This window comes from Pseudophryne corroboree, chromosome 3 (assembly GCF_028390025.1).
Source record: "Pseudophryne corroboree isolate aPseCor3 chromosome 3, aPseCor3.hap2, whole genome shotgun sequence".
Taxonomy (NCBI): Eukaryota; Metazoa; Chordata; class Amphibia; order Anura; family Myobatrachidae; genus Pseudophryne; species Pseudophryne corroboree.
Window position 1 is genome coordinate 212,635,611 of NC_086446.1, and position 25,799 is coordinate 212,661,409.

Consider the following 25,799-nt stretch of genomic DNA (forward strand, 5'->3'; position numbering starts at 1 on the left):
ACAAGATGCTTATCTGCATATACCTATTGCCATATCGCATCAGCAATATCTGTGGTTTGCTATTGGCAACCTTCACTATCCGTTCCCGGCTCTGCCGTTTGGACTGGCCACGGCCCCTCGGATCTTCACCAAGATTATGGCTGTGATGACGGCTCATGTACTTCGTCAGGGAATCAGGATCCTGCCATATCTGGACGACTTGCTGATCCTGGCGAACTCCCAAGATGTCCTTCTCAGTCATTTACAGCTGACAGTACGCTTCCTACAAGCCCACGGGTGGCTAGTCAACTGGAAGAAGTCCTCGCTGGTCCCTGCTCGGAGCATGATGCACCTGGGGGCACTGCTGGATACACACATCCAAAGACTATTTCTCTAACGTCCTAGTGGATGCTGGGGACTCCGTAAGGACCATGGGGAGTAGACGGGCTCCGCAGGAGACATGGGCACTTTAAGAAAGAATTTAGATTCTGGTGTGCTCTGGCTCCTCCCTCTATGTCCCTCCTCCAGACCTCAGTTTGAATCTGTGCCCGGACGAGCTGGGTGCTGTTAAGTGAGCTCTCCTGAGCTTGGTGTGAGAAAGTATTTTGTTAGGTTTTTTATTTTCAGGGAGCTCTGCTGGCAACAGACTCCCTGCATCGTGGGACAGAGGGGAGAGAAGCAGCCCTACTCTCTGAAGATAGGTCCTGCTTCTTAGGCTACTGGACACCATTAGCTCCAGAGGGATCGTACACAGGATCTCACCCTCGTCGTCCGATCCCAGAGCCGTGCCGCCGTCCCCCTCGCAGAGCCGGAAGACAGAAGCCGGGTGAGCATAAGAAGCAAGAAGACTTCGAAATCGGCGGCAGAAGACTCCAGTCTTCACTGAGGTAGCGCACAGCGCTGCAGCTGTGCGCCATTGCTCCCACACACACCTCACATACTCCGGTCACTGTAGAGGGTGCAGGGGGGGGTGGGGGGCCTGGGCAGCAATTGGGACCTCTTTGGCAAAAGTTTAGCATATATACAGTTGGGCACTGTATATATGTATGAGCCCCCGCCAAGAAAATGTATATTTAAGCGGGACAGAAGCCCGCCGTCGAGGGGGCGGGGCTTCTTCCTCAGCACTCACCAGCGCCATGTTTTTCTCCACAGCACCGCTGAGAGGAAGCTCCCCAGCCTCTCCCCTGCAGATACACGGTAGAAGAGGGTAAAGAGAGAGGGGGGGGGGGCACATAATTAGGCGCAAAAATCATTATAAACAGCAGCTACTGGGTTAACATTAAGTTACTGTGTTATTCCTGGGTTAATAGCGCTAGGGTGTGTGCTGGCATACTCTCTCTCTGTCTCTCCAAAGGGCCTTGTGGGGGAATTGTCTTCAGATTAGTGATGAGCGGATTCGGTTTTACTCGGTTCTAAAAACCGAATCTTATTGGCTATCCAAAACACGTGACATCAGTGAGCCAATAAGATTCGGTTTTGAGAACCGAGTAAAACCGAGTAAAACCGAATCCGCTCATCACTACTTCAGATGAGCATTCCCTTAGTGTGTGGTATGTCGGTACGTGTGTGTCGACATGTCTGAGGTAAAAGGCTCCCCTAAGGAGGAGATGGAGCAAATGTGTGTGTGAGGGGTGTCTCCGTCGACAACGCCGACACCTGTTTTTGGATATGTGTAATTAAGTGCTAAGGTGAATTTATTGCACAAAAGATTAGAGAACAGACAGTGAATCTACATAGGTCTGTCCCTATGTCGCAGATACCTTCAGAGTCTCACAATGCTCACTATCCAGAATAATAGACACTGATATCGACACGGAGTCTGACTCCCGTGTCGACTACGATAATGCAAAGTTACAGCCAAAATGGCAGGAAAGTATTCAATATATGATTATTGTAATAAAAGATGATTTGCATATCACTGATGACTCATCTGTCCCTGACACAAGGGTGCACATGTTAAGGGGAAGAAAGCTGAGGTAAATTTCCCTCATCTCATGAAGAAAAAGAGCGGGAATCTCCAGACAAGAAGCTGCAGCTTCCCACAAAGAATTCTCAGGGAGTATCCTTCTCCTACTAGGGCCAGGATACGATGGGAATCTTCCCCTAGGGTGTCACGTTTGCCCAAAAGGTAGCCCTGACTTAACAGCTATCCTCAGGGATCCTGCAGATAGCGTGCACATTCTGGTACACTACTCAGACCGGCGATTGTGTCGGCATGGGTTTATAGCGCTGTAGCAGCGTGGACAGGTACCTTATCAGCAGAGATTGAGACCCTAGTATGTATATATATATATAGATATATGTATATATATATAGATATATATATTAAAGATGCTGTCTTAAGATATATATATATATATATATATATATAAAACAGGCCAAAAAGGCATTAGTCTACTGGGTTCTAGAGTCAACGCTATGTCGATTTCTGCTTGACGTGTCCTGTAGATATGCAATGGACAGGTGATGCCGACTTAAGAGGCATGTGGAAGGCTGAGGATTGTGTGGAGAAGGGATCTCGGACCTGATCTCCACAGCTATGGCTGGTAATTCTGATCTTTTGCCTTATATTCCTGCACAGCCTAGGAAAGCACGACATTATCAAATGCAGCCTTTCGATCACAAAGAAACAAGAAAGTCCGAGGTACGTCCTTTCTTGCCAGAGGCAGGGGCAGAGGAAAGAAGCTGCACAACACAGCTAGTTCCCAGGAACAGAAGTCCTTCCCGGCCTCTACAAAATCCACTGCATGTCGCTGGGGCGCCACAGGCGGAGCTAGGCCCGGTGGGGGCACGTCTTCGTAATTTCAGCCACAAGTGGGTTCACTCCCTGTTGGATCCCTGGGCAATATTGTGTCTCAGGGATACAAGCTGGACTTTGAGGAGATGCCCCCTCACCGACGGCCCTGCAGGCTTCCCCCCACGAGAGGGAAACAGTGTTAACTGCAATTCACAAATTGTATCTTCAACAGGTGGTGGTCAAGGTTCCCCTCCTTCAACAAGGAGGGGGTTATTATTCGACCATGTTGTAGTCCCGAAACCGGACGGTTCGGTCAGACCCATGTTGAATTTAAAATCCCTGAACATATACCTGAAAGGGTTCAAGTTCAAAATTGAATCGCTAAGAGCGGTCATAGCAAGCCTGAAAGAGGGAGATTTTATGGTGACTCTGGACATAAAGGATGCATACCTTTATGTCCCGTTTATCCACCTCATCAGGCGTACCTCAGATTTGCGGTACAGGATTGTCATTACCAATTTCAGACGTTGCCATTTGGTCTCTCCACAGCCCCGAGAATCTTCACCAAGGTAATGGCGGAAATGATGGTGCTCCCGCGGAAGCAAGGTGTCACACTTATACCGTACTGGGACGATCTACTCATAAAAGCGAGATCAAGAGAGCAGTTGCTGAACAGCGTATCACTTTCTCTGGAAGTGTAACGACAACACGGCTGGATTCTAAATATTCCAAAGTAGCAGTTGGTTCCTACGGCTCATCTGCCTTTTCTAGGCATGATTCTAGACAAAAGGGTTTATCTCCCGATAGAGAGAGCTCAGGAGCTCATGACACTGGTCAGGAACCTATTAAAACCAAAACAGGTGTCAGTGCATCACTGCACTCAAGTCCTGGGAAGGATGGTGGCATCATACGAGGCCATTCCCTTCGGCAGGTTCCATGCGAGGACCTTTCAATGGGACTTACTGGACAAGTGGTCCAGATCACATCTTCAGATGCATCGGTTAATCACCCTATCCCCCAGGGCCAGGGTGTCTCTCCTGTGGTGGCTGCAGAGTGCTCATCTTCTCGAGGGCCGCTGATTCGGCATTCAGGACTGGATCCTGGTGACCACGGATGCAAGCCTCCGAGGGTGGGGAGCAGTCACACAGGGAAAAATGTTCCAAGCTCTGTGGGTAAGTCAGGAGACTTGCCTTCACATCAACATCCTGGAACTAAGGGCCGTCTACAACACCCTACGTCAAGCGGAGACCCTGCTTCGCGACCAACTGGTTCTGATTCACTCAGAAGCCACCAGAATTCTTCGCTGGGCGGAGACTCACGTAAGCGCACTGTCAGCAGTGTTCATCCCGGGAGTGGACAACTAGGAAGCAGACTTCCTCAGCAGGCACGACCTCCACCCGGGAGAGTGGGGACTTCATGAAGAAGTCTTCACGCAGATTGCAAGTCGGTGGGAACTGCCACAGGTGGATATGATGGCATCCCGCCTCAACAAAAAGCTACAAGGTATTGCGCCAGGTCATGAGACCCTCAGGCGATAGCTGTGGACGCACTGGTTACACCGTGGGTGTTCCAGTCGGTCTATTTATTTCCTCCTCTTCCTCTCATACCCAAGGTGCTGAGGATAATAAGAAAAAGAGGAGTGAGAACAATCCTCATTGTTCCAGATTGGCCACGAAGGACCTGGTATCCAGATCTGCAAGAAATGCTCACAGTGGACCCGTGGCCTCTTCCTCTAAGACAGGACCTGTTGCAACAGGGGCCCTGTCTGTTCCAAGACTTACCGCGGCTGCGTTAGACGGCATGGCGGTTGAACGCCGGATCCTAGCAGAAAAGGGCATTCCAGACGAGATCATTCCTACGCGGATAAAGGCTAGGAAGGACGTGACAGCTAAACATTATCACCGTATATGGCGAAAATGTTTCTTGGTGTGAGGCCAGGATTGCTCCTACAGAGGAATTCCAGCTGGGCCGTTTCCTTCACTTCCTACAGTCAGGAGTGAATTTGGGCCTAAAATTGGGTTCCATTAAGTCCAGATTTCGGCCCTATCCATTTTCTTTAGAAAAGAGTTGGCTTCTCTACCAGAAGTTCAGACGTTTGTAAGGGAGTGCTGCATATTCAGCCTCCTTTTGTGCATCCAGTGGCACCTTGGGATCTTAACGTGGTGTTAAGTTTCCTGAAGTCACACTGGTTTGAACCACTTAAAATTATGGAGTTAAAATATTTCACGTGGAAAGTGGTCATGCTATTAGCCTTGGCTTCGGCTAGGCGTGTGTCAGAATTAGCGGTTTTGTCACATAAAAGCCCCCATCTGGTTTTCCATATGGATAGAGCAGAATTGCGGACCCGTCCACAATTTCTGTCAAAAGCGGTGTCATCTTTTCATATGAACCAATCTATTGTGGTGCCTGTGGCTTCTCGTGACTTGAAGGATTCCGAGTTACTGGATGTGGTCAGGGCTTTGAAGGTTTATGTAGAGTCAGGAAAACGGGGTCACTGTTTCTCCTGTATGCATCCAACAAGCTGGGTGCTCCTGCTTCAAAGCAAACTATCGCTCGCTGGATCTGTAACACGATTTAGCAGGCTCATTCTGCGGCTGGATTGCCGCTGCCAAAATCCGTTAAAGCCATTCCACTAGGAAGGTGGGCTCTTCTTGGGCGGCTGCCCGAGGGGTCTCTACATTACAACTATGCCGAGCTGCTACGTGGTCAGGTTCAAACACTTTTGCAAAGTTCTACAAGTTTGATACCCTGGCTGAGGAGGACCTATTGTTTGCTCAATCGATGCTGCAGAGTCATCCGCACTCTCCCGCCCGTTTGGGAGCTTTGGTATAATCCCCATGGTCCTTACGGAGTCCCCAGCATCCACTAGGACGTTAGAGAAAATAAGATTTTACTTACCGGTAAATCTATTTCTCGTAGTCCGTAGTGGATGCTGGGCGCCCGTCCCAAGTGCGGACTTTTTCTGCAATACTTGTATATAGTTATTGCTGCAATAAGGGCTATGTTATTGTTGTATCAGGGTTGAACTGATGCTCTGTTGTTGTTCATACTGTTGACTGGGTAAGTTTATCACAAGTTATACCGTGTGATTGGTGTGGCTGGTATGAGTCTTGCCCTGGATTACCAAAATCCTTTCCTTGTACTGCCAGCTCTTCCGGGCACAGTTTCTCTAACTGAGGTCTGGAGGAGGGACATAGAGGGAGGAGCCAGAGCACACCAGAATCTAAATTCTTTCTTAAAGTGCCCATGTCTCCTGCGGAGCCCATCTATTCCCCATGGTCCTTACGGAGTCTCCAGCATCCACTACGGACTACGAGAAATAGATTTACCGGTAAGTAAAATCTTATTGTCTGTCTCCAGAAAAAGTGCTGAAACTACAGGATCAGATAACTTCCTCTCTCGCCCAAGAGTGTCGATGCACTCGGCGATGCAAGTACTAGGCCTGATGGTGTCTGCTTTCGACATAGTAGAGTACGCTCCATTTCATTCCCGCCCTCTGCAGAGGATTAATCCTTTCCAAGTGGGATGGCCTGCCTCATCGGATAAGGTCTCAAATGATCTCCCTGACTCTGGAGGTTCGTCTGTCACAGAGCTGGTGGCTACAGGACCAGCAGTTGAGCAGAGGCCGTCCCTTCTGGATCCCCAACTGGGTCTTACAGACTATGGACGCCAGTCTGCGGGGTTGGGCCGCGGTGCTAGAGAACACTTTCTTCAGGGTCGGTAGACCAAGGAGGAATCTCTCCTTCCGATAAACATTCTGGAATTGCGGGCAGTGTTCAATGCTTTGACTCTTGCCCTGCCTCTGATACAGAACAGGCCGATTCAAGTACAATCCAACAACGACACCACGGTGGCATACATAAATCATCACGGTGGTGCTCAAAGCCGCATGGCAATGATGGAAGTGTCAAAAATCCTTTGTTGGGAGGAAGGCCATCTGCCAGCAATATCGGCAGTATTCATGCCGGGTGTCCTCAACTGGGAAGCAAATTTCCTCAGGACGTGCACGCTGGAAAGTGGAGTGTTAATCACGAAGTCTTTCAACTCCTAGTGGATATGTTGGTTCTATCAGATGTAGACCTGATGGCGTCTCGACGCAGTCACAAAGTTCCGGTCTTTGGATCAAAAACAAGGGATCCTCAAGCAGCGTTCGTGGACGCACTGGCAGTTCCATGGAACTTTCGGCTGCCCTATGTGTTCCCTCCAGTGTCACTTCTGCCCAGGGTACTACGGAAGTTCAAGCAAGAAGGAGGAATACTACCTCTAGTCGCTTCAGAGTGGCCCAGAATGGCATTGGTTCTCAGACCTGCAGTATCTGTCGATAGAGTGTCCTCTTCTGCTTCCTCAATGCCCAGGGCTCTTGTGTCTACCTGGACCTGGCCAGGCTGGCTTTGATGGCGTGGCTTTTGAATCTTCACTACTGAGGTCCAAAGGATTCTCAGAGGCGGTTATCCAAACTATGCTGAAGGCCCGCAAACCGGCTTTTGCACGGATTTATTATAGGGTCTGGAGTTCTTACTGCTGCTAAGAATTATGATGCTTCAAAGTTTAGTACTTCCAGACTTCTGATTTTTTTCCAACAAGGCCTGGATTTAGGACTTCGTCTGGCCTCCCTCAATGTTCACACATCTGTCTTGTCAGTGTGGTTTCAGAGAAAAATTGCTTCTCTTCCTGACGTTCATACATTCTCTCAGGGTGTGCTGCAGATTCAGCCTCCCTATGTCCCTCCTGTGGCTCCATGGGATCTGTCTTTTGTCTTGAATGCCATGCAAGAGTCTCCATTTGAACCTCTTGAGTCAGTGGACCTTAAATGGCTCACAGCAAAGGTCCTGTTTCTGCTGGCTATTGCCTCTGCTAGAAGGGTGTTGGACTTAGGGGCGTTGGCCTGTCTCCACCCTTTAATATTTCATCGTGACCGAGTAGTTCTTAGAACTTGCTTTGGTTATTTACCTAAGGTGGTGTCTTCTTTTCACCTTAATCAAGAGAATTGTGGTTCCAGCCTTCATCTCTTCTGAATTGTCCTTCAAAGAAGTTTCTTTGGATGTGGTACGTGCTCTCTGTATATATGTGGAGAGGACTGCCTCTATCAGGAGGTCAGATACACTCTTTTTACTGTTTGGTTTTCACAAACGTGGCTGGCCTGCGAATAAGAAAACCTTGGCCAGATGGATTAGAATGGTGATTGCACAAACTTATGCGCAGGCTGGACTCCCGGCTCCTGCTGCAATTAAAGCCCATTCTACTCTGTCTGTTGGACCTTCTTTGGCGCGCGTCCGCAGAACAATTGTGCATGGCAGCTACGTGGTCCTCAGGTTCTATGCCTTTGATACTTCCGCCTCCTAGGATGCTTCCCTTGGACGCCAGGTTCTCATACCCGCTAAGGTGCGTCCTCTCCCTTGAGGGACTGCTTTAGGATATCCCCAATGTATTCCCTGTGGAACACAGTGTACCCCATTGCAGAAAAGGAGATTTATGGTAGACTTACCATTGTTAAATCTCTTTCTGTGAGGTACACTGGGTTCCACAGGGCGCCCACCCTGACTAACTTAGCTTCTTTGGGTTTGTATGGCATTAGCCGCTAGTCCCTTCTCCTGTCGTGAGAACGTGGTTCTATCTGACTAACATCAGCCTTCTCTTTTACCTGCTACTGCATTGGACTGGTTAACAAAACTGAGCTCACAGTGCCTGAGGCGGGGGTTATTGAGGAGGCCCCGCAATGCATCCTGTGACAGTCTAAAGCTTTAGTCTGTTGGTGCCTCTGGATCAAGATCCATTTCTACACCCCGATGTATTCTCTGTGGAACCCAGTGTACCTCACAGAATGAGATTTAATTGTAATAAGTCTACCATAAATCTCCTTTTTTTTTTCTTTTTTTTTTTTTGCGTCTGTGCTGATTATTGCCTAATCCTTGCTAATATATTGGGTCAATTTAGGTGTTTGCTACCCTTCAAATACTTTGTTCATGATTATTTAACATGCAGCCCTCCGAACTACACATCCCAGCACGCTCTGACACTGTTTTGCTATGAGGGCATTCTAAAACTGTGGCAAGTCATGATGGGATAGGTAGCTCCACGGCAGCTGGAGGGCCGCATGTTAAATACCCTTACTCTGACTTAGAGGGAAACGAGAATGAACATTTTGCATCGTTGCAATGATATTTTCTCTGACGTCCTAGTGGATGCTGGGAACTCCGTAAGGACCATGGGGAATAGCGGCTCCGCAAGAGACAGGGCACATCTAAAGAAAGCTTTAGGATCACCTGGTGTGCACTGGCTCCTCCCCCTATGACCCTCCTCCAAGCCTCAGTTAGATTTTCTGTGCCCGACGAGAAGGGTGCACACTAGGGGCTCTCCTGAGCTCTTTGTGAAAGTTTTAGTTTAGGTTTATTATTTTCAGTGAGACCTGCTGGCAACAGGCTCACTGCATCGAGGGACTAAGGGGAGAAGAAGCGAACTCACCTGCGTGCAGAGTGGATTGGGCTTCTTAGGCTACTGGACATTAGCTCCAGAGGGACGATCACAGGTTCAGCCTGGATGGGTCACCGGAGCCGCGCCGCCGGCCCCCTTACAGAGCCAGAAGAGCGAAGAGGTCCGGAAAAATCGGCGGCAGAAGACTTTCCTGTCTTCAGATAAAGGTAGGCGCACAGCACCGCAGCTGTGCGCCATTGCTCTCAGCACACTTCACACTCCGGTCACTGAGGGTGCAGGGCGCTGGGGGGGCAGCGCCCTGAGACGCAATAAATCGATAGAAAACCTTTTATGGCTAAAATAAATGCATCACATATAACTCCTGGGCTATATGGATGCATTTAACCCCTGCCAAAACATACAAGAAAACGGATGATAGGCTCCGCCCCTTTCTCGGCGTCCTTATCTCCTCAGCACACTGGCGCCATTGCCATTTTCCCTCACAGCTCAGTTGGAGGGAAGCTCCCTGGCTCTCCCCTGCAGTCACTACACTACAGAAAGGGGTTAAAAAAGAGAGGGGGGCACAAATTAGGCGCAGTATAAACAATACAGCAGCTATAAAGGGAAAAACACATAAGGTTATCCCTGTATATATATAGCGCTCTGGTGTGTGCTGGCAAACTCTCCCTCTGTCTCCCCAAAGGGCTAGTGGGGTCCTGTCCTCTATCAGAGCATTCCCTGTGTGTGTGCTGTGTGTCGGTACGTTTGTGTCGACATGTATGAGGAGAAAAATGATGAGGAGACGGAGTAGAGTGTCTGTAATAGTGTTGTCACCCCCTGGGGGGTCGACACCTGAGTGGATGTACTGTTGAAATTGCGTGACAGTGTCAGCTTTGTATAAAAGACAGTGGTTGACATGAGACAGCCGGCTACTCAGCTTGTGCATGTCCAGACGTCTCATACAGGGGCTCTAAAGCGCCCGTTACCTCAGATACAGACGCCGACACGGATACTGACTCCTGTGTCGACGGTGAAGAGACAACCGTGATTTCCAATAGGGCCACACATTGCATGATTGAGGCAATGGAAAAAAGTTTACACTCTTCTGATAATATAAATACCACCAAAAAAAGGGGTATTATGTTTGGTGAGGAAAAACTTCCTGTAGTTTTCCTGAATCTGAGAAATAAAATGAGGTGTGTGATGATGCGTGGGTTTCCCCCCGATAACAATTGATAATTTCTAAAAAGTTATTGGCAGTATACCTTTTCCCGCCAGAGGTTAGGGTGCGTTGGGAAACACCCCCTAAGGGGGATAAGGCGCTCACACGCTTGTAAGAACAAGGGCTCTACCCTCTCTGGAGATGGCCGCCCTTAGGGATCCTGCTGATAGAAAGCAGGAGGGTATCCTAAAATGTATTTACACACATACTGGTGTTATACTGCGACCAGCAATCGCCTCAGCCTGGATGTGCAGTGCTGGGTTGGCGTGGTCGGATTCCCTGACTGGAAATTTGATATCCTAGATAAGGACAGTATATTATTGCCTATAGAGCAATTAAAAGATGCATTTCTATATATGCATGATGCACAGCGGAATATTTGCCGACTGGCATCAAGTATAAGTGCGTTGTCCAATTATACCAGTAAAGTGGTCAGGTGATGCGGATTCCAAACGGCATTTGGAAGTATTGCCTTAAAAAAGGTAGCCTCTCAAAATAAGACGCCGGATTATCAGGCGCAGTCCTGGTTGGCAAGCGGACAAAAGGGTTCCTCTTTTCTGCTCGTGACAGAGGGAGAGGAAAATGGCTGCAGAGATCAGCCAGTTCCCAGGAACAGAAACCCTTTTCCGCCTCTGCCAAGCTCTCAGTATGACGCTAGGGCTTTACAAGTTCAGGCACGGTGGGGGCCCGTTCTCAATGAATTTCAGTGCGCAGTGGGCTCACTCGCAAGTAGACCCCTGGATCCTTCAGGTAATATTTCAGGGGTACAAATTGGAATTCGAGACGTATTCCCCTCGCCGTTTCCAAAAGTCTGTTTTACCGACGTCTCCCGCTGACAGGGAGGCAGTTTTGGAAGCCATTCACAAGCTGTATTCCCAGCAGGTGATAATTAAGGTACCCCTCCTGCAACAGGGAACGGGGTATTATTCCACACTAGTGTGGTACCGAAGCCAGACGGCTCGGTGAGACCGATTTTAAAATCTAAAATCTAAAATCTTTGAACACTTACATACAGAGGTTCAAATTCAAAATTGAGTCACTCAGAGCAGTGATTGCAAACCTGGAAGAAGGGGACTACATGATGTCTCGGGACATCAAGGATGCTTACCTTCATGTCAAAATTTACCCTTCTCACCAAGGGTATCTCAGGTTATGGTACAGAACTGTCACTATCAGTTCAGACGCTGCCGTAGGGATGGTCCACGGCACCCCGGGTCTTTACTGAAGTAATGACCGTAATGATGATATTCCTTCGAAGGAAGGGAATTTTAGTTATCCTTTACTTGGACGATTCCCTGATAAGGGTGAGATCCAGGGAACAGTTGGAGATCGGTGTAGCACTACCTCAGGTAGTGTTGCGGCAGCATGATTGGATTCTCAATATTCCAAAATCGCAGCTGGTTCCGACGACTTGTCTTCTGTTCCTAGGGATGATCCTGGACACAGTCCAGAAAGAAGGTATTTCTCCTGGAGGAGAAAGCCAGGGAGTTATCCGAGCTAGTCAGGAACCTCCTAAAACCGAACCAAGTCTCAGTGCATCAATGCACAAGGGTTCTGGGTAAAAATGGTGGCTTCCTACGAAGCAATCCCATTCGGCAGATTCCACGCAAGACTTTCCAGTGGAACCTACTGGACAAATGGTCCGGGTCGCATCTTCAGATGCTTCAGCGGATAACCCTGTCACCAGGGACAAGGATATCCCTCCTGTGGTGGTTGCAGAGTGCTCATCTTCTAGAGGGCCGCAGATTCGGCATGCGGGACTGGGTCCTGGTGGCCACGGATGCCAGCCTGCGAGGCTGGGGAGCAGTCACACAGGGAAGGAATATCCAGGGCTTATGGTCAAGCCTGGAGACATCACTTCACATAAATGTCCTGAAGCTAAGGGCCATTTACAATGCTCTAAGCTTAGCAAGACCTCTGCTTCAAGGTCAGCCGGTGTTGATCCAGTCGGACAACATTACGGCAGTCACCCACGTAAACAGACAGGGTGCCGCAAGAAGCAGGAGGGCAATGGCAGAAGCTGCAAGGATTCTTCGCGGGGCGAAAAACCATGTGATAGCACTGTCAGCAGTTTTCATTCCGGGAGTGGACAACTGGGAAGCAGTTTTCCTCAGCACGACCTCCACCCGGGAGAGTAAGGACTTCACCCAGAAGTCTTCCACATGATTATAAACCGTTGGGAAAAACTCGACAGGTATTGCGCCACGTCAAGGGACCCTCAGGCAATAGCTGTAGATGCTCTGGTAACACCGTGGGTGTACCAATCAGTGTATGGGTTCCCTCCTCTGCCTCTCATACCCAAGGTACTGAGATTGATAAGATGGAGAGGAGTAAGCACTATATTAGTGGCTCCGGATTGGCCAAGAAGGAATTGGTAACCGGAACTTCAAGAGAGGCTCACGGAGGATCCGTAGCCTCTACCTCTAAGAAGGGACCTGCTCCAGCAAGGACCTTGTCTGTTCCAAGACTTACCGCGGCTGCGTTGACGGCATGGCGGTTGAACGCCGGATCCTGAAGGAAAAAGGCATTCCGGATGAAGTCATCCCTATCCTGATCAAAGCCAGGAAGGATGTAACCGCAAAACATTATCACCGCATTTGGCGAAAATATGTTGCGTGGTGCGAGGCCAGTAAGGCTCGACGGAGGAAATTCAACTGGGTCGATTCCTACATTTCCTGCAAACAGGAGTATCTATGGGCCTGAAATTGGGGTCCATTAAGGTTCAAATTTCGGCTCTGTCAATTTTCTTCCAAAAAAAGAACTAGCTTCAGTCCCTGAAGTTCAGACATTTGTTAAAGGGGTACTGCATATACAGCCTCCTTTTGTGCCTTTAGTGGCACTTTTGGGATCTCCAGGTGGTTTTTGGGTTCCAAAAGTCACATTGGTTTGACACACTTAAATCTGTGGAGTTAAAATATCTCACAGAAAAAGTGGTCATGCTGTTGGCTCTGGCCTGGGCCAGGCGCGTGTCAGAATTGGTGGCTTTATCCTGTAAAAGCCCTTATCTGATTTTCCATTCGGACAGGGCGGAATTGAGGACTCGTCCTCAGTTTCTCCCTAAGGTGGTTTCAGCGTCTCACCTGAACCAAACCTATTGTGGTGCCTGCGGCTACTAGGGACTTGGAGGACTCCAAGTTGCTAGACGTTGTCAGGACCCGGAAAATATATGTTTCCAGGACGGCTGGAGTCAGGAAATCTGACTCGCTGTTTATCCTCTATGCACCCAACTAGCTGGGTGCTCCTGCTTCTAAGCAGACTATTGCTCGTTGGATTTGTAGTACAATTCAGCTTGCACATTCTGTGGCAGGCCTGCCACAGCCAAAAATCTGTAAATGCCCACTCCACAAGGAAGGTGGGCTCATCTTGGGCAGCTGCCCGAGGGGTCTCGGCTTTACAACTTTGCCGAGCAGTTACTTGGTCAGGAGCAAATACGTTTGTAAAATTCTACAAATTTGATACCCTGGCTGAGGAGGACCGGGAGTTCTCTCATTGGGGGCTGCAGAGTCATCCGCACTCTCCCGCCCGTTTGGGAGCTTTGGTATAATCCCCATGGTCCTTACGGAGTTCCCAGCATCCACTAGGACGTCAGAGAAAATAAGAATTTACTTACCGATAATTCTATTTCTCGTAGTCCGTAGTGGATGCTGGGCGCCCATCCCAAGTGCGGATTGTCTGCAATACTGGTACATAATTATTGTTACCAAAAAATTCGGGTTATTGTTGTAGTGAGCCATCTTTTCGAGAGGCTTCTCTATTATCATGCTGTTAACTGGGTTCAGATCACAAGTTGTACAGTGTGATTGGTGTGGCTGGTATGAGTCTTACCCGGGTTTCAAAATCCTTCCTTATTGTGTACGCTCGTCCGGGCACAGTATCCTAACTGAGGCTTGGAGGAGGGTCATAGGGGGAGGAGCCAGTGCACACCAGGTGATCCTAAAGCTTTCTTTAGATGTGCCCTGTCTCTTGCGGAGCCGCTATTCCCCATGGTCCTTACGGAGTTCCCAGCATCCACTACGGACTACGAGAAATAGACTTATCGGTAAGTAAATTCTTATTTTCTTATTTGTACACAGCTCCCCTATTATTGCAACATTTTTGGCCAGTTTTGCATACTGTATAATATCAACCCTAATCCCATTCCTTTCCTGTAGTTTCATCTGTTTAGTAAATGCTAAAATAATACACTGTGCAACTTTTTGTTTGATCAAACTATGATTTTAAAACACACCATTGAAGCATCCGTGAAACATCAAGCTAGTTGACTATCCTTGGGATCCAAATATACAGGTGAGGATAGCTTTTATAGGACTAAAATCAGTTACTTTACACTACAGAAAGGGTGAAAGTCGCCTGTAAATGTAATAAACATAGTGCAGTTACTCAAGGACTCTGCTCAGTCCTATAAAGTTGAAATGACCCCTTAGTGCTCATATAATGATCAGTACATTAATTGCTATTTTGTGTTCTCTTTATACTAATCAACTTCTGCACAAGAGTGTGTTAAAAAGTATTTATTCCATTATGTGTCGTACTGTTTGTAACGCCTTTAAGATGGGTTATATAAAATGATTGCAAATGACCTAAAAGCCGGCCTCAGCATTTTACTAGTGCAGGATAAATTGATCCTTTGCAATCAGTAGCTGAACTGAAATAGCAAACTTGTTTGACCGCAGTTGTGCTAATTAACAGCAGAATGTGAAATTCCCTTTAATTGTACAAATATGATGACATATGCAAGCCCTTAAATGTACTGCTTTGTAGAGCAACCTCCTAGATTGCATTACTATTAATAAAGTGAAAGGCGCTGATTGTGAGTCGCGCACAGAAGCATGTGCAGCGGCATCTATTAGCGGTCCACCATCTGCGAGTTTTTATGCAAATGTTCTTTATGCACATTTGTGCAGCCGAATATGCAAGGCTGAGATGTCCACGTTTATCAGCCCATAAACTCTGTAATACCTATTCGTGCATCCTTATAAGCCACCACCATTTGCACCATCGAAAGTTGCAGTGTCTCCGTCTGACCATGGCCTCCTGTAACTGTGGCTGTGCATCTGTGAACGCAGCCACTTGCTTTGAGACACAAAAAATTGAATGCGACTGCGCTCCCTCAAAATCTTTAGTGGGCCACGGATATCGGTTGTGGGTCAATAGATCTACAGTAAAGGGGTCAACAGTCATTAGGTAGACAGCAATTGGTTGACATATGCATGGTCAAACGGTTGACAGACATCAAACGGCTGACATGACAATGGTCAACACCTTTTTTCTAGGGGGTGGGGGAGGGAGTACATTTTAACTGTTCTCATCTGTGACCACCATTTGTTGAATCGTGTTTCTTCAACATACTTCAGGTACGGTGTCTCGCTCTGCTCCGCTTCGCTCGCTACAAGGTTACTGAAGGTTATGATTTGTGACATTAGTCAATGAAGCAAAAGTTGAAAAAACACGAAAATCACCCCAAAAACACATGTCGCCATTTGAACCTGACGACCTTTTGACCATGTCAACCTTTTGTACCTGTCGAACTAGTGCATGTTGACCTACGGTCTGTCTATGTAGCCACTGTCAACCTGTAGTTCGGATACCACGGATAGCAAACAAATGTGTATCATTTACAAAGTTTTACTATTAGATTCTACACACACTTACTGTAAGTCTGCAGATGTTTGAAAAGCAGATAGTGGTCTGGGGAAAATTTATGTGATGCAAAAAATAGAAGAAATCAGGGCAATGTTATCGTATATTAAAACTGCGTGAGATCACATAAATATATTATTAAAAGTAAATGCATACAGTATGTCACCAATATACTGTATTGTAATTAAATAAAAAAGGAATATGACCTAAATAAAAAATCCGAGTTGACGGTGAATGATAATTCTGTTCACACTGACGTGGCAATAAAGTCTCAAATTTGCAATATACTGTAAAGGTTAGATACTGTGTTTAAATGGATTATCTAGATTACAGGTTCTCAAACTCTCTGTCCTCTGGTTCCCACATACAGTAGTTAATGTTTTTCAGGTCACCTGTGGATTTTTAAAATGTGACAGTTGATGATATACAGGGCACCTGCCGGGTGACCTGTATTTGGTCCTGAGGACCAAGTTTGAAAACCACTGATCTAGATTGTGAGAGTCAAGGTGTCCAGTCTGATTGAAGTGTTTGCACCTTATTTATGCACGCTCACTGATGACAAACACTAGCCTTAGATGGAATATCTCATCTGTCTGTAGATCAGGTGATGAGGTTTGTATTCCGAGTAATCTTGATCCGTATGAAACTTGGTGCAGGCTCACGGTATAGGATCTGTTTGTGGTCATCCCCAATCCGAATTGTGTTAGGATGTGTAATGGCCTACCAAGGGATCTCTGACCTGCAGCTTAGTGCAGTCCCAGTGTATGATACCAATTTGCAAAAAGTCTGTGGGTCTTGATGGTGTATTCGGTTAAATGTCAGAGTGGTGACTCCTCAAAGGCAACAATGTAAATGAACCCTTGCAAACGTGAAGGTGCAATTCTATTGCATATATATATATATATATATATATAGCTCCATGTAAGAAATGGCACTCAGAGTCGACGTTATCAGCAAAGAACAAAACTGTATTTTTGTTCTTTGCTGATAACGTCGACTCTGAGTGCAATTTCTTACATGGAGCTGTGAAATGGACTATGCTGCACCAGGGCATGCTGTTCAGGTCAAGTGAGTGCCGGCAATATATGGATATATATATATATATATATATATATATATATATTTATTTATTTATTTATATGTGTCTGTGTGAATAAACACCAGTAACTCGGGATTAAAGGTGGCTAACACTGTTCCCTAAATGTAACAGCTTTGTCTTTACTTCTCCAATCTCTGGACATTTTAATGATTTCTGTAGTGTAGGAGTTATTCTGTAGGGATTACCACAGAATAGCTTTTATGAGCAGTCCTATTTTTCAAATGAGGATACCCTAAATTCTCTGTATCATGATTGGGGCGATTTAAGAGCTCTCCCCCATTCCCTTTGTCTTTTCAATTGTCTTTTAGTGCAGTGGCAGGAAGCAGGCTAAATGAGGCACAATGAGGCGCAACATTAGTCAAGTGCCACATCACAGCACGTCTGGCCACTAAATTAGCCGGATGATGGTTAGTCCAATTTTATCATTTTCAGAATAGAAGGAAAATACGTTGGAGGATAAATGATGTTAATCTCGATGTTCATTGAGGCCACAGTGTATAGTAAGTTAAATTTGTGTGTCCAAAATGTCCATTATCCTGTCACTCAGCAGTGGAAATATCAGTCTTCGCCTAAATTTCCTCTGCCAATTTGTCTTAGAGATAATTAAGGGTGTTTTTCGGTCTCAATCAATTACAGCTATTGATAGAGAGAGAGAGCAAGAGAGAGAGAGAGATCTGTGTGTATGTATCATAAATCAAAAAACATAGAGCAATTTGTTTAGTTATTATTTGTTCTTCAGTTAAGCATTTTGTGTTTACTTTTCCATAGGAAGATGACACTGAGTTTCCCCTGCCAGATATACAGCGATCTGTTCCTGCTACACCAGAACCACAGGACACCCATACACTTTGGAAGGTGGGTGTTGAAATTGCTGACAAACATATTTTTGTAATATAATACTGTGTATTCTGCAACACTACTGTGTATACACATTCATCACCCTCATTTGTATTTTAAATGAGGATAAAGGAATGTCACAATAAAAATGTGTACAGTATGTATGTTCTTTACTTCCAAAAAAATAGATTACTTAAAATGAAATAAAAAATCTTTATCGCCTTCTCTGCAATACAGGGTGTTAGATCAACTGTATGTGCTCAAATATCAGCCTCTTCTGTGAGGGTTCCAGCTTTTATGGCTTCTTACTCTGCAGGCCTGACTGCTTGTTTTTCATTCCTGATAATGTGTTGTTTGCCCAATTTTAATGTATTTCTGTTAATCCACTTACAAGAATATTTATTGATGTGCTGTAAATTATTACATTAAACCTATCCTACCCAGTGGCGGAACTACCGGCGGTGCAACTGGTACAGTGCGTCGGAGGCCACCACAATCAAAGGGTTCATAGCCGGCAGAATCAATCACCAGTACTATGAGTCAGACTGACTCATTATATAGTATGCCACAGTCGGCTACGGGCCTTACCAAAGAAGCTGGAAGTGGCCCGCATAGGGGAGAGGAGTGAGGCCCCTCCCCTCCTCTCACCTCCACATCTTTGCGACAGTGTGCACTGCTGTTGGCGCCGGGCTCGGCATGAATTAAGGTATGATGCAGGCTCCCTCTTTCCTCTTCTCCAAGGGCCCTTAACCCGGACACAAGGACGCATTCCAGTGATAACATGCCTGGTGCGGGTAGGACCACTGCTGCACAGACAGTCTCACATCCACATACTTGGTACTCGCGGCTCACAACCCTGTCGGCCACTCATCCCCTCCATCCTCCATTCATCATCCACACTCCCTTGCCCTCACGCTACACACTGACTGCTGTGCAGATTTCAGTAGCAGTAATAGAGCAGGTGGTGGGCTGCTGCTGCTGAGTGAGTGAGGAGGCTTCAGCTAAAATCTGACCGCCAGTAGCAGCCTCAGCTCTGAGGAGAGCTGAGAGGTGGCTGTCTGTTCATTCTTTGATCATATATATTATAATATTAATAAGGATCATTACGGTGTGACATAATGTGAATAAGCAGCTCTAAAGCGTGGCATAATGTGAATTGCCAATATTCTATGGCATAATGTGAATATGCGGCTCTACGGTGTGGCATAATGTGTATAAGGGGCACTACTGTCAGTAGCTGGTGAGCAGGGGGACGTGTATGACAAGCATGGTGGGATGTGTAATAAACGCTGGATTTCTGCGAAGTCTGATGGCATATAATAAGGCACGTGTGGCTTTGATGACATACAATAATGTGTAAGGGATGTAATTATGTGTCCGGCGGTCACAACACCTCCCCCTACATCCCGCCCCTCACTATCCCGACGGTTGGCATGCCGACCGACAGGGACAACTCTCACTAGTGGGTGTCCACGCGGTCGCCATTGAGCCTGCAGGGGGCTTTTTACGCTCAAGTCCCCCCCCCCCCTCCCTCCCGCCTGCCTGCATTCTGTGGCCAGGATCCCAGCGTCGGGATGCTGACTGCTCGGGAACCCGATACACACCCATGTGTAATATATTTTAAACTTTGTGTTTTTATATTAAAACTGAAATGTTTGGCCCCCAAATGTTTCAAAGTGACCCAGTCAAAATCTTAATTGAATAGCCCTGCTATAGAGGGACACTAGTTACCAACATCATGTTCATCGTATTAGTTAAGAAAAGCTCATAGTCATTGGTCGGGAGCATAAAGCATCATTTTGCATCTGGGCCCACCACTTGCTTATTCTGCCACTGACCCGACCCTACCCTCTTCCAATGCCAAATTGTAATGCAGTGTATTGACGCATTTTGTGTAGCAGGACTGTTTGTTACTGGATAGTTATTCCTTCTCTACGTACTGATTGCATTTTGTAAAACCCAATCATGGAAATTTGTTATGTGATGTAATCTACTTCTTCTCAACAAAAGTAAGGTATTGTATATGACCCTTAAGATCATGGACCAGTTTTAAAGGACTCCCTAAGTTTCTTGTTAGTTACACCCCGGCCCTGAGATATATTGAATTTGATGAAATGTATTGCATAGTTGCATATATTGAAATGTCTTGCATAGTTTTGGCAAATATATTACAATTTTTCAGTACAGTATAGTAATATAACTATAGTGCCAGTCATATTATGCAGTGCTGTTTATGGAATATTTACCCATTTACACCAGTCTATTACCAAATGACACAAATACACTATGTTGGTTTTGTCAGAAGCCTAGTAACTTACCAGTAGTGTTCATTCTAGCACCCTGCACCTTTCAAAACATGTGCAGTTCCTCTTTCCTGCCTGGGGTGTAGCTCTCTCCTCTGGTGCTTCTCAGCACACTCTGGTCTGTATTTCAGTGCTGGTATACGGACCAGAGTGTTCTGAGAAGCACCAAAGCAGAGAGCGACACCCCAGGCAGGAAAGGAGAACTGCATGGATTTTGAAAGGTGCAGGGTGCTAGAATAAACACTAACCAGTATGGCAGTAAACCTGAGCACCCAAAAGAAACCTATGAAAACATGCACACACATAGGGGTATATTCAATTAGTGCAGAGTTTTCAGAAAAAGTAGAAAATCGTCACTAATTCGACCTTTGTGTATTCAATAGCGGGCGTTTTCAACAGTTTTTTGGTCCATTATTGCCATGGCTTTTCATGTTTATTTTTGTCGAATCGGCATGGGCGAGAACGGACCGCTCGCAAATTCGACAAAACACGTAGATCAGCGGCAAACTCGCCGATCCACATGGTTTTTGCCCGTGCGTATTTTTAGACCAGCCGAAACATCGGAGCGAGCATTGAATAGGTGGAATGTTAATTTGACCTTAAAACAGGCGGAAAGTGCTGTTTTTTTTTGACTGGTCGAAAACACTGCACTAATTGAATACTCCACATAATGTCTGCAGTGCTGCTGGCCGCTCTGCTACCATGACAATTAAATTTTTTATGGGTAGTACTGTATGTATTGTGTTTGTGTAATGAATATGTGTAGCCAGTATATACTGCTTTAAGCAAGATATCTAACTAGTGTTTTTATTAGAGATGAGCGGATTCGGTTTTACTCGGATTTACTCGGTTCTCAAAACGGCATCTTATTGACTCACGGATGTCACGTGTTTTGGATAGCCAATCAGATGCCGTTTTGAGAACCGAGTAAAACCGAATCCGCTCATCTCTAGTTTTTATATTTGTTTCAAAAGCTTTATTATGTAGCTTTTTTGTTTGACAACAAGTGATTATGCACAGATTTCAGTTACTGTATCCGTGTAGAGACAAATGCCCTTCTGTAAATTATTTGGAAGCTAAGGGTTAGCAGATGGTTGTTTCTTTTTTTGTAGAAAATACTTTATGTACAAGAACATAATATAGTAGCTCAAGCTAACCTGGTGTCTTTCAAGATTAATTGGATTTGTGTCTCTGTCTTCAATGTGTCTCCAATTCCATTCGCAAGGGATATAAACATATTACATTTTGTAAAACAGTGTGGATGTATTTTGTTAAAGGCGTGCTTCGTATAAGGAGATTGTTGCTTTCACTTTGTTTCTACTTTATTCTTCTCTACTAAAGATTAATGTTGGGGAATGGACAGGCTATGTGCAGCATAATTAGACTTGTCTTGGCATAAAAGAACAGATCTATTTAAAGAGAAATAGCATGTTAAGCTAAATGTCTAGCACATGCCCTTGTTCCATTGCCCTATGATAAATAGTCATTTAGTTGGAGGTACCACAACGTCTAGATTCAAAGTGAAAATATCAGAATCACACCACACAGGAAACAATTCCTGACTGCTAAGTACTGGCAGTTGAGAAAAAAAAAACAATCAAAGAGCAATAAACCAAGAAAATATGTAGTTATTTACCTTCGGAAATTGCAGTTTTTCGAACCATGACTTTATTGTCCGTTACAGCTGTACGGAACAATACAATAACCAATTTATATATATATATATATATATATATATATATATATATATATATATATATTCACTGCTCAAAAAAAATAAAGGGAACACTAAAATAACACATCCTAGATCTGAATGAATGAAATATTCTTTTTAAATACTTTGTTCTTTACAAAGTTGAATGTGCTGACAACAAAATCACACAAAAATTATCAATGGAAATCAAATTTATTAACCCACCCTCAGGATTAAAGTGGAAAAACACACTACAGGCTGATCCAACTTTGATGTAATGTCCTTACAACAAGTCAAAATGAGGCTCAGTAGTGTGTGTGGCCTCCACGTGCCTGTATGACCTCCCTACAACGCCTGGGCATGCTCCTGATGAGGTGGCGGATGGTCTCCTGAAGGATCTCCTCCCAGACCTGGACTAAAGCATCCGCCAACTACTGGACAGTCTGTGGTGCAATGTGGCATTGGTGGATGGAGCGAGACATGATGTCCCAGATGTGCTCAATTGGATTCAGGTCTGGGGAACAGGCGGGCCAGTCCATAGTATCAATGCCTTCATCTTGCAGGAACTGCTGACACACTCCAGCCACATGAGGTCTAGCATTGTCTTGCATTAGGAGGAACCCAGGGCCAACCACACCAGCTTATGGTCTCACAAGGGGTCTGAGGATCTCACCTCGGTACCTAATGGCAGTCAGGCTACCTCTGGCGAGCACATGAAGGGCTGTGCGGCCCCCCAAAGAAATGCCACCCCACACCATTACTGACTCACTGCCAAACCGGTCATGCTGGAGGATGTTGCAGGCAGCAGAACGTTCTCCTTGGCGTCTCCAGACTCTGTCACGTCTGTCACATGTGCTCAGTGAGAACCTGCTTTCATCTGTGAAGAGCACAGGGCGCCAGTGGCGAATTTGCCAATCTTGGTGTTCTCTGGCAAATGCCAAACGTCCTGCACGGTGTTGGGCTGTAAGCTCAACCCCCACCTGTGGACGTCGGGCCCTCATACCACCTTCATGGAGTCTGTTTCTGATCGTTTGAGTAGACACATGCACATTTGTGGCTTGCTGGAGGTCATTTTGCAGGGCTCTGGCAGTGCTCCTCCTGTTCCTCCTTGCACAAAGGCGGAGGTAGCGGTCCTGCTGCTGGGTTGTTGGCCTCCTCCTCGTCTCCTGATGTACTGGCCTGTCTCCTGGTAGCGCCTCCATGCTCTGGACACTACGCTGACAGACACAGCAAACCTTCTTGCCACAGCTCGCATTGATGTGCCATCCTGGATGAGCTGCACTACCTGAGCCACTTGTGTGGGTTGTAGGGAGGTCATACAGGCACGTGGAGGCCACACACACTACTGAGCCTCATTTTGACTTGTTTTAAGGACATTACATCAAAGTTGGATCAGCCTGTAGTGTGTTTTTCCACTTTAATTTTGAGGGTGACTCCAAATCCAGACCTCCATGGGTTAATAAATTTGATTTCCATTGATAATTTTTGTGTGATTTTGTTGTCAGCACATTCAACTATGTAAAGAACAAAGTATTTAATAAGAATATTTCATTCATTCAGATCTTGGATGTGTTATTTTAGTGTTCCCTTTATTTTTTTGAGCAGTGTATAATATATATATATATATATATATATATATATGTATGTGTTGAGTATCCAAATATTCCGAAATACTGAATATTCCGAAATACAGACTTTTTTGAGTGAGACTGAGATAGTGAAACTTTTGTTTTTTGATGGCTCATTGTACACAAACTTTGTTTAATACTCAAAGTTATTAAAAATATTGTATTAAATAACCTTCAGGCTGTGTGTATAAGGTGTATATGAAACATAAATGAATTGTGTGAGTGTACAAACACTTTGTTTAATGCACAAAGTTATAAAAAATATTGGCTAAAATCACCTTCAGGCTGTGTGTATAAGGTGTATATGTGACATAAATGCATTCTGTGCTTAGATTTAGATCTATTCCAAAATACGGAAAAATCCCATATCCAAAATTCCTCTGGTCCCAAGCATTTTGGATAAGGGATACTCAACCTGTGTGTGTGTGTGTGTGTGTGTGTGTGTGTGTGTGTGTGTGTGTGTGTGTGTGTGTGTGTGTGTATATATATATATACATATATATATATTTTTTTTTTTTTTAAAGAAATATAAAGGAGCTATAGGCAGTAAATGAACAATAGTGGTAATTTTCTGAGTTGTTGTTTTTTTTGTTCCTAGTAAGTTATGTATGTATTCAAGGGCAGTGATCAGTATACAGGATTTAGCATCCAAGCAGAGACTCAAAAGAGACAAATATTTGCAACCATTACAGCAATCTTAGGCTCTTAGTGCCTGCTAGGGTGGTGGACCCACACCCCTCTCCCTAGTCACAACCACTGAATGTGAACAGTGAGAGAAGAATAGAGATACATGCAGCCTCCCAGATACACATCCAGAGTCTGGCAAAGGATGTCCAGAACCTCTAAACTGCCCTTTTAAATTGGGTCACCAGGGAACTGCAAGGTCTTCATCCTCCCCAAGAGCTACATTTTTCGCTGGTGGAGTAAAACAGTGTTCCAGGCTGCCATACACAGAATTTAGCTGCCAATGAATGTGTTCCAGTTCCTGCACAAAATAGAGCACAGTCCAGCTGCTCTAATTCCTATCCACCACCCCCTCCTGCCCCTGGCTTCTCTGTTGGAGGATACTGTTGCGACAGGTCACTGTGAACTTGCTCCCCACTGATGATGATAGTGGAGAGAGGGCCTGTAGATGCTACAGATGCCCAATTCTTACCGAAGAGTAGTGTTGGAACATTAATTTTATATTTTTAAATTAGTCTACAGCCCCATGCATTACTGTGAGGGGAGTAATCTAGGAACATGTATACAGAAATTCACCCATTTATTGAAACAGTAACTAGGAAGTTTTATTTGACATACTAGGTGGAGTTAGGTACATAGTAAAAGTGTGGTATACAGTAAAGTTCTTGTATTGGTACAGAGGAAGGGTACATAGTAACGGGAGTGTATAGGTGGAGGGCTCATGACTACTCCATTCCAGAAGTAGTGGATGTTATACATAACAAGGTTTATGCCACCACAGTCCGTCTAGCACATGCACACTGCTTAGGGGCATATTCAATAAAAGTCGGATCCATTCCGACATGCAGTTGTCGGAATGGATCAGACAACCTTTATTCAATATACGGGCAAATACGACTGTCGGATTTGGCTGTACACAGGGACCCGTCCTGCCGCTGCTGTCAGCGGCTGCAGATGCTCTGACAACAGTGGGCAGGTGCGCAGATGGCGATGGGCGAGAGCGGGACGGCGGTGGGGGTACGCTGGGCGGGGGGGGGAGCAGAGATCGGCGGCAGGAGGAGCTGGCTGCAGGGAGAGATGTTCCTGTGGGCGGCAGGGAGAGCACAGATCGGCGGCCGGTGAGAGGAGCTGGCTGTGGGGGAATATGTCTGTGGCGGGGGGAGGCCCTGCAAGGAGAGAGGTGCCTGGCCGGGGGACGGCCAGGGACTTCTCGCTCTGCAGCACCCCCCCCCCCCCCCTTCCCGCCGCCACAGACATGTCCCCCCGCCGGCCATTGATCTCAGATCCCCCAGCCGGCCGCACCACCACTTGTCTTCTCACCTCAATCCGATTTGTTTTCAAGTTGGATTGAGTATGTTGGAAAAGGGGCCAAAACCTGTCGGATTTGGCCCCATTTCCGACAGAAGCACATGGATCAGCGGCTATTCCGCCGATCCACGTATTTTCCGACAAGGAAAATATCAGCCCCTATTGAATAGGTCGGAACCCCTTTCCGACCTATTTCAGTCGGAAACTGCCGTCTTTCCGACAAGATGGCAGCTTCCGACAGTTATTGAATACAGCCCT

The 25,799-nt window shown here is 46.0% G+C and overlaps 1 protein-coding gene across 6 annotated transcripts in view; it reads left to right on the forward strand.

Moving 5' to 3' along the window:
* CCSER2 (coiled-coil serine rich protein 2) overlaps positions 1-25,799 on the forward strand; it is a 377,220-nt gene that overhangs the window by 245,135 nt on the left and 106,286 nt on the right. For all 6 annotated transcript variants that reach the window (XM_063958811.1, XM_063958812.1, XM_063958809.1 and 3 more), the window contains one exon: positions 17,857-17,943. In XM_063958811.1, coding sequence (XP_063814881.1) covers positions 17,857-17,943 — 87 coding nt within the window. The remainder of the gene's footprint in view (positions 1-17,856; positions 17,944-25,799) is intronic.